The sequence below is a fragment of the Hordeum vulgare genome, chromosome 5H (assembly GCF_904849725.1).
Source record: "Hordeum vulgare subsp. vulgare chromosome 5H, MorexV3_pseudomolecules_assembly, whole genome shotgun sequence".
Lineage (NCBI taxonomy): Eukaryota > Viridiplantae > Streptophyta > Magnoliopsida > Poales > Poaceae > Hordeum > Hordeum vulgare.
Genome location: NC_058522.1, coordinates 354,041,027 through 354,050,911, shown reverse-complemented (window position 1 = coordinate 354,050,911; position 9,885 = coordinate 354,041,027). Strand labels below are relative to the sequence as shown.

General features: G+C 43.5%; 1 protein-coding gene across 1 annotated transcript; it reads left to right on the top strand.

The window, feature by feature from the left end:
• Positions 1 to 1,373: 1,373 nt before the first annotated feature.
• LOC123398835 (cinnamoyl-CoA reductase 1-like) lies at positions 1,374 to 3,808 on the top strand. The gene is made up of 5 exons (XM_045093283.1): positions 1,374 to 1,725; positions 1,836 to 1,990; positions 2,096 to 2,281; positions 2,864 to 3,219; positions 3,340 to 3,808. Exons 1-5 carry the CDS (start codon positions 1,569 to 1,571, stop codon positions 3,560 to 3,562), a joined length of 1,077 nt encoding a protein of 358 aa, XP_044949218.1. The 5' UTR covers positions 1,374 to 1,568; the 3' UTR covers positions 3,563 to 3,808.
• The last annotated feature ends 6,077 nt before the right edge of the window (positions 3,809 to 9,885 follow it).

Sequence of the window (9,885 nt, the reverse complement as noted above, 5' to 3'; positions counted from 1 at the left end):
TAAGTGTGGCTCGGGCATTTCATCGAACACCTCATGTGCATAGGAGGTGAGCTAGAGCACCACAAAGCTCTCCTACGGATGGCCAAAAAAACAGAGCAGTGCACTGCTTGCGGGCAGGGGGTATATATAGGCCAACCATTGGTCCTGATTTGTGGCTGGAACCGAGACTAAAGTTCAAATTTTGTCCCGGTTCCAGCAACAAACCGGGACTAATGGTTGTGGGCCAGGAGCGAGACACATTGGTCCGAGTTCATGTCTGGAACCGGGACCAAAGGCGTCGTACAAACCGGGACCAATGGCCCACGAGGCCCGGCCGACGCCCTCGCCTCATGAACCGGGACCGATGCCCCCCATGGGTCCTGGCTCGTGAGTGAACCGAGACTAATAAGATTTCATCAAGTGGGCCAAAGCCCTCATTTCTACTAGTGCACATCACTAACTCAGAACATGTTCATCGCTGTGAGCGACAGGGTGGTCCTTGTTTGCCAACGCTTAAAATGCTGACTGACAAGGCACATTCCAAAATTAATTAAGCATTTCTGACCGACTAAGGATTGGCTTATTCCCGCAACCCTTATAAAAGGCTCACACTCTCGCTTCACTTGTAGCACCATACTAAACTTCACACCGTTTGCCATGCATCTAAATGGGCATTAGGGATTAATCAGGTATTGTTGCGTCATATGCACCGAATCCCATCTATAATCCAACAGTATTTTCATCATATAAATATAGACATGTGACCGCCATTGAACTGGCTAAAATGAGAAATCACAGAGCTACAATGTGAATATCTTCTAATTCCAGTTAGCATCTTGTGGAAAATACGCAGTAAGACATCCATCCATGCATGAGGGGCTTAATCAAAGACGTTACCAGTTGAAAGCGAATACTGACCCTGGATGATCCCCACATGAAGCACATGTACGTAACACGTACAGACGACGAGTACGTCGCACAGAATACTTTTCTCGGGGTCTAACACGCGCCTCACGACTCCTATAGTTAGTAGCTGACTACCAACCCCAAATCAACGAAGCTGCTGGCCTAAGTTCGAAGGTGCGGCCCGGCAGACGGCCGGTTATGAATATGACGGAGAGCTTAATCTCACTTAAACAAATGAGCTCAAGCACCCATTTAGTACTAAACTAGTTCATGTATAGTAGTACTACTGTACTGTGATTCTGTGAATCATGCGCAATGCTTAAATCGAGGTGCCAACTCTGGCCGCAGCAAGTAAAGAAAGTTTCCCACCAACTATGGCGCCAAAAGCGAGCGACGACCGTCCTGTCGATGCGGGCCACACGGTTTTCCAACCGTCTCGAACCACTCAAGCTCTCTCTTTCGCTGCCTCTATAAATACAGCCACGATGCGTAGTACCCTCTCATATCCAGCAGCTGCCTAGCTAGCTACTACACTACTTACCTGGTGATTGTGTTGTGGTAGCAGGCAAGAACCTTTCCCAGTACACATCGTACTGGTGCCTGTCGATACCTTGCTAGGCCCCTGCTGCTAGCAACATCCCCAGATACGTACGTCGTGCCAATCCGAAAGTAAGTCGAGAGAGATGCCGATCGAGACGACAGATAACGTGCCGGCAGCCGACCTTCCCGGCCACGGCCGGACGGTGTGCGTCACCGGCGCCGGCGGCTTCATCGCCTCGTGGCTCGTCAAGCGCCTCCTCCAGAAGGGGTACACCGTGCGAGGCACCGTTCGCAACCCTGGTACGTGTGTGATATAACATGCTCTATCGATCAGTACGTGAGTTCTTCTTGCACAAGACACTCGTCTTCTTATCTACTATTAATTCGATCGTTTGCATGACTTGTGGCAGTTGATCCAAAGAACGATCACTTGAGAGCCTTTGACGGCGCCGCCGACCGCCTCGTCCTCCTCCGCGCCGATCTTATGGAGCCAGAAACCCTCGTCGAGGCCTTCACCGGCTGCGAGGGCATCTTCCACGCCGCTTCCCCCGTCACCGACGACCCTGTACGTACCATTGATGCCACACGATAGATTCAATTTGTCCTTGATTGATCCATTCCATCGGTAAGCTACATGGAAACTAAACTCCCGATCGATCGCTACCTGCAGGAGAAGATGATCGAGCCGGCGATCCGGGGGACCAAGTACGTGATCACTGCAGCCGCGGACATGGGCATCAAGCGTGTGGTTTTCACGTCGACCATCGGCACGGTGTACATGAACCCCCACAGGGACCCCAGCAAGCCCGTCGATGACACCTGCTGGAGCGACCTTGACTACTGCAAAAAGACAGCGGTACGTAGTAGTAATTGTTTGTTTTGTTCATATATATATACAGAGACACAATAACCCATGTTTACTGCCAATGATTTGATAGAACGTGCGCTTGATAAATTTTTGATGGTACGCAAATGTTGAGCTTCACCAAACGTGGATGCAAAGGTCGAACTCCTAGAAAGGGCGACGTTGATTTCTTACCTACTTGGGCCTATATATGAGGTGTTCTTCCTTGGCCAGTGCGCCAAGCACTGCACCAGCAAGACCATTCTAGCTTGCGGCCATTTTTAACCACTCCAAATACCTTTTGCTCCACACCTACCGCCGCACATATACTCGATCGGCTGGGATCCTATCCTTTGCTTCTTTGGTTGTTGAGACCAAACTCGGGTAGAATAAAATATATGTGGATAGCTCGGCAGTTGGGGACACGGTCGGTCATCCACTTTTTGAATGGAAGTGCTTTCTTTTTCCAAACGGAAGAATGAACGTGGAAGTTCATCATTTCTTTGAAGAAACATAAGAAGAATCATCATGTCTTTCGAAGATGTAAACCATTATTGCATGCATGACTGATCCATGCATGCCTTGCGTGTGCAGAACTGGTACTGCTACGCCAAGACGGTGGCCGAGCAGGACGCGCTTGAGACGGCGCGGCAGCGCGGCATCGAGCTGGTCGTGGTGAACCCGGTGCTGGTGCTGGGCCCGCTGCTGCAGCCGACGGTGAACGCGAGCACGGAGCACGTGATGAAGTACCTGACGGGGTCGGCCAAGACGTACGTGAACGCGGCGCAGGCGTACGTGCACGTCAAGGACGTGGCCGAGGCGCACGTCCGCGTCTACGAGGCCCCCGACGCGCACGGCCGCTACATCTGCGCCGAGGGCACCACGCTCCACCGCGGCGAGCTCTGCCGCGTCCTCGGCAAGCTCTTCCCCGAGTATCCCGTACCCACCAAGTACGTCGTCGCATGCAGATTGCATGCAAACATCACCGCTGGTTCTACAAACCATATTTTCGGTTGATAGATGGATTTGGTCATTAACATGCGTGCTGGTGTGTGTGTGTGTGTGTATAGGTGCAAGGACGAGGTGAACCCACCGGTGAAAGGGTACAAGTTCACTAACCAGAGGCTCAAGGACCTGGGGATGGAGTTCGTGCCGGTGCTGCAGAGTATATACGAGACGGTGAAGAGCCTCCAGGAGAAAGGGATGCTGCCGGTGCTACCACCAAGTGACGACGTCCGAGACAACATGCATGAGCAGCTCATCATGAAGCCCGCTCAGTTGCTACGTAATTAAATATTTTTCATATGGATGTGCTGTCGACTAGTTAATTGAATGGGACATGTTTGTCCATTCGGTCATATATATATGTACACGTATGCACTTTTCAGTGGTGCAGGCATGCTTGCGCGCGTGCATGAGTGGGTGGGTTGGTGATCATATTGTATCGATCAGTGCTGTATGACGCATCCAACAATGTTATATGCATAGTCATATAAATCCATGGACTACAATAACCAGCAAATATGCAACTTTAGATTATATAGATTTGTACACATCATTCAAGCAACAAGTCCAACCTTGGTTCTCCCCCAAAAATAATAATCACCTCCGACCTGGTGTAGGTTCGGGGTGGGGATTTGCGGCATGCACACACGAGGGCACGCAATTTGTGGACCACCGATCCACGGCAGGATTCGTGAACTGGAGTTTCCCTCGTATAGCGATAGCTAGTTATATGGTTGTAATGTGACTGTAAATTGATCGAAGTATACATATCCAACAAGTTTGATGGTCTGAGAAATTTTATATATCTAAATAGCTACTCCCTACTAAGGGCCAATGATTGATAAGATAATTTTATCTTAATTCTTACATGTAATTTAGAAATGGCAAAAAAATATCTTCACAACGGGTTATTTCTTAGCCTTATCTTAAATAACTAGATATTTCTAAAAACATGGTGAGACATATTGTGTTAAGAGATTATCTCTTGTTTTTTTTAAATAAAAGAAGACAAATCTTTTTTTTTATGAGTTCTTTTTTCTTTACCTCATCATTTATCATATGTGGCACTCGTATGATAGAATCATTGTACATGCCTTAACTATTTCGCTTAGCATGTAAGCATGTCACATCATCCCATAACATGCATGAGAAAAGGTCCACACGCACTATCATATATTTATCAACATGCAAGCATTGCCACTCCATCATGAAACATGCATGCGAAAAACCTATCTCAACATGCAAAAATACACGAGAAGATTGATTTTATATTATATTTATATTTAATACTTTTCTTATAATTATATATTCCTTCCGGGTTCTAAAATAAGTGACACAACTTTTACTAACTTTGTACTAAAGTTAATGTAAAATTGAGTCATTTATTTTAAAGTTAATGTAAAATTGAGTCATTTATTTTGGGACTGAGGGAGTAGTAATTGTTATGGGAGTGAACCTGACAGTAAAGGTGTAGGGTACGAAAGGAGAGGGCAGAGTCCTAGCTACGACAAGCTTGTACGCAAGATGTATGAGTTCAGGCCCCTCTCGTGGAGGTAACAACCCTACGTCTGAGTGCTCGGGAGCTCTTGGAGTGTGGAATGCGTGTTACAGAGGTTGCGAACCCTTGTGCCAGAGGGGAGGGGCGGCTTATATAGGGTGCGATGCCCCTCATCAATGCCAGGCCACTAACGGTTCAATCAATGGAGCTTAAAGACGTACGTTATTGATAATGTACGTAATTAATGTTACTTATGACGACGAGCCAAACGCTCGCTTGTTGGCCTTCCTGGAGTGTCTTCTGGTCTTCTGCGTCGACTGGTTTGTGGTTCTTCTGAGTGGAAGTGGATTGTCGAGTGAAGGGGAAAAGAACCCTCCGAGTGATTGCTTCCGAGTGACTCAAATGCTATGGCTATCCAGTCAAAGTCCTCCTTGTAGTCTTCAAGCCTTTAATGAGGTGTCCTTAGGTAGGACACGTAGCTAGGTTAGGCATATGACCCTACCCTAGGTACATATCTCAGAAAGGAGCTGTCGGAGTTGTGCCGACGATGGACAAAAGGCAGGAACTGAAACCCTAGCCATGACTAGGTGTCGCGGGAGAGTGTCGCAGACAGTGAACGAAGAAGATCTAGCCGAACTGGAGGACGAAGGGGTCCGAGTCCAGCTCGTGAGTGTGCGTGCCGCGACGGCGATGGTTGGTGGGTGGATGTAGCGGTGGGGATCGAGGGGGAGGGATACGATAGAATCGGGAGAGCGACATGTACGGGATCGAGGGAGATAGAATCGGGGCAGCGGCGTGTTAGGGTTGCGGTTAGGAGGGATGTGGTAGCCTATGACGGGCACAAACAGAAGCCCGTCACCGCCATACCAGCCCATCATTGCTAATTTTAAGCAAAATTTTGCCACGAGACCGAAAATTGAACTGGCGGGTAATTACTGTTTGGCGGGTAATTACTGTTGCCCGCCACTAGAATCCTAAATAACAATGATGGTCATGGCCACATGCACGCCACAGCTACCATTTGTCCCATAAAAAAACTGGAGACTTGTACACTCATGGGCACGAACACATGCTCGCCACTCGTGCACCAACATTGTCGCCCACCACTTCTAATTTTTCAGATTAGTAATGGCCGATGCTTGACTCTGCCACCACTAATGGTCGGTTCACCTATAAGTCATTTTCCTTTAGTGTTTGAAAAAAGAGATGTGTAAATTTGATCATTTGAATTTCGTCTTCCTTGGAGGCCGAAGTCCATTGAGCATTTTCCCTTGTTATCCTATTAGTAGAGGGGATCGTAACAGTCTTCGATGAAAAGTATTAACCCAAATTTATTGATTCAATACAAGAAGGTACATATAATATTTATAAGATTTAGCAGTGAGTTGTCAATTCAACTATACATGAAAAAAATACTTACTTGCTGAAATTATTAGTAGTAATGACAACATGATTAAGGGAGCATAGTAACACAACGAGAAAATACCGAGAAGTTCCAAGTACAATTATCTTAAAGAGAGTAAGGAGTAGACTTAAAGCGTAGGCATAAGGATGGATATTTGTGTGTTTCAGCACGACACTAATTATATAACAAAGCAGTTGACAAGGATAACCTCATGTTTCTGAATTATTGTTGGGATGTATTACTTATGTAGGGAGACATGCTTATTCCTAAGAACATGCCCCTCGTCTACAATCCAACCCCCCCCCCTGCGTGGTAGTCCTCACCTTAAACTAAGTGTTATTAGGGTGACCATTTGAGACAAATGGATTAATGGATTAGCACTCTATTAACACATGTAATCCTCAAGTTATAGCTATCTCAATTCATATCCTGGCCTATCACCCTAGAGGTCTCCATATGAAAACTATAACTCATGCATATAACTTACATGTACAACAATAAAAAATTATATTAAGACATAAATGGTACGGATCTGAAATCTTATTAGTACTCATGCCCTTGTAATAAGCGTTGGGCATAGCATATTCATAGCAACATAAATTCTTGAGCAATCATGACACTAAAGATTAATTCCCCATCAATGTAGTGTCTATTACATAATGAATATAATCCAATTACCATCTCTCACATGTGCTTATAGAGTATTAGTCACACATGGTTGCAGAGCAATTATAAAAATTTGGGAGAAGGGGTTGGCGGAGTGGATGGTGAACTTTCCCTTTCTCAGGAGGCAAAATCCTAGCCTCCAGTAGCCATTCGGGATGAATAATAGTGGTGGAGGTTTCTCGGAGTTGCAGAAAATTTATCGGTAATTCATGGGAGTTCTCACTGTGAATATAAAGCTACGACTACTAGGAGCCAGCCATGGGAGAGGCTAGGCTCTGGCTAGGTGCCTAGTCTCGGCTCCCCTGTCATGTGGGCACCTAAGGGGGGACCTAATCGCCTTGGTCCTCCCCCTAGCACATGTCTAGCTAGACCCAGGTGGCTCTCTTGGTACAAAAACTATTGTCTAATAATTACTTGATTTTCCCTATCACTTTCCTCCATAAAAGTATAACACCAAAGGTTTTTTTTACTTCAAATAAAGTCAGTCTTGATTTAATAGAGGAAGTGTATGCATCTAAAAGTTAATTAAAACTGTTGAACAAAGTATATATTTTTGGGATGTATCATCTCCATCCATTGCCTTCTCTCACGCAAGGGACTCCGCTTTCCGCAGGACTCCTTGACACAAACTACGTACTTAGAATACTCGAGCTATGGTTATTCAGAAAATACTACCATAGAATTATTCAAATGTTATATCTTTTTAGATACTTTCACCTATGTTATAGTGCATGTAAGGTTTCACCATAAATTAGTATGCATGTATGAAGTACCATGCTAAATCTAGTAGATTGTCATAGCATGTGAAGTTTTAAACCTTATCACCACAAAACCAGTTTTTCCATATTTTAGTTTTTCTAGAGCCTTGCTTTAGGGGAAAATATTTTGGGTTGGGAAGTGTGATTGATGAAGGGTATGAGAGATCAACATAAATTCCACTTAATTATGAACCTTATAGGTGTTTTTGTTTTGTTTATATGTAGAGATGGTACCTGGTGTGCTAGCGGACTAACTAGAGAAGATTGCCACCAATATTTTAAGGGATCAAACGTGTTTCATTATGGAAATCTTATAATACAACCACTAGTCATTATGGGTTCTCGCTTAATTGAGTATGTTGTATGGACCTTGTCGGGAAGAAAGAGAACATGTAGTGAGATAGCTGGGAACGGGTGCTGCAACTGGTCACTGGTTTGCATCGCAAGGGATTTGCATCGGTTACCTCCCAGTAGCTATAAACTTGAGTATACTACCGAAAGGGGTTAACTAGGCCTTGTGGTTAAAGTGTATGAACCTATGAAGAGTGTAAAATAAGATCATGGATAACTTAAAGCATATCAACTTGAAACTAATAGATGGTCTCGTCGTTTTAATAATTCTGTTGTGCGAGAAAAATATGAAATATACGAGATTTTATGGTCGGATTTATGACACTAAGAAATTATATACCACTGATAATATTTTGACTAGGTAGTTGTGTGATAAATTATTGTAGGCATGTAGTAATAGGACCGTGCTACCATTATTGCGTTATTTACCAATACATTCATTGTAATGATCCTCGAGGTTGCAACCTTTTATGTTGTGTGCTTTCTTCCATAAGGATAAGGGTACTTACAGGGTTACGAGTCTATACTCAGCTTTTGCGGGTGACACTGATTAACTCTATAGATTGTTCTCCTATTTTGCTACATTTATTTCGAGATGGCCTTGAGCTCTGTAAGTTGCATTCGTAAACGGTTTAGAATATGTTGTGTGACATTTGATAAACTTATGGTATTTTATTCTATACTGTGAGTATTAGCTAAAGATCCCAAAACTAGCATAGTGTAGCACAAAGATTCAAATCTTCATAGGTCCGGAACGTCACACCCTACCTGCCTAGCCACTTTCATAAGAGTGCATGGGAAATGCTTGGATGGGTGGCAATAATTTGATGTGCCCCAACCATCCTAGCCTTCCAATTCAATTCCACATGAATTTTCACACCAATAATTAGCAAGATGATGGCGGGCGAAGGCTTTACTAATTTATTGGTGCGCCCATGCTTTGGGAGCGCCAGTGTAAGAATAATCCAAATGTGCCACTTGTCCAATTGAATTGTTCTTGGCTTTTTCATGAAGTTTCAAAATCAACATTGTAATCCTAGTACCAATCAAATATAGCACACGCCACCTACAGTTCGACATGTGCTTCTTGAAAACTATATTGAGGTCAACAATAGCCTCGAGAGCAATATAAGGTTTGATGTATGTTTCATTACAATTATTCACATTTTAAAGTATAGCATCTCCTTCAATATCAAGTGGCACATACTAGTTAAAGTGATCGTTTAAGACCTACATGTAGCTAGGGTATCACTCTCTACTCTTCGAGATTCCAAAATAGGCAAGGATCTATGTGTCATACATATGTACCATCCTCATCAACAACCAAATAATCCCTCTATCTCATGTTCCTTTGGATATTATTTTTGCATAAGTAAAACTTTGTAAAGTTTGACCAAGTTGATAGAAAAGACATCCACATCTATACTACTCATCATCTAACCTTTAATTTATGACGACCTAAGTCTTTTTTTGAAAACACTATGTGGCAAACATTTGCCGGGAGGTTGATGCTAGCGAAAGCCCTTCCTGTTGTATGATCCGGCCGCACATATATGGACACAAATTGGATGTCATGTCAAAACAACTTTAATATTTTCTTTTAAATTTATTTTTTCATTTGCAAAAAATTCAAAAATCCAGAAGTTCTCCAAGTAGGAAAGAACAAAGTTCCATATTTCTAGAGTAGGAAAAACACCATGTGCATTTTTTATTTTAATGCAGCATGCCATTTTCTTTGTATTTTTAATTCCCCCATGAAAATTTATTCCTAACAGCATCGCATTTTAATAATTGGAAACATGGCATTTTTATTTATTAAGAGGATGGACTTTTTATTATTGATAAATTTTATTTTCTCATTTCGAACATGAAACTTTTTATTTTTTTTCAAGTGGATGACATTTTTGAAATTATGAGTGTGTCATTTTTAATG

Coding starts and splice junctions, on each gene's coding strand:
- LOC123398835 (XM_045093283.1), top strand. CDS start 1,569: ATGCCGATCGAGACGACAGATAACGTGCCGGCAGCCGACCTTCCCGGC. Junction 2,282..2,863: donor ACTACTGCAAAAAGACAGCG/GTACGTAGTAGT, acceptor TTGCGTGTGCAG/AACTGGTACTGCTACGCCAA. Junction 3,220..3,339: donor GAGTATCCCGTACCCACCAA/GTACGTCGTCGC, acceptor GTGTGTGTATAG/GTGCAAGGACGAGGTGAACC.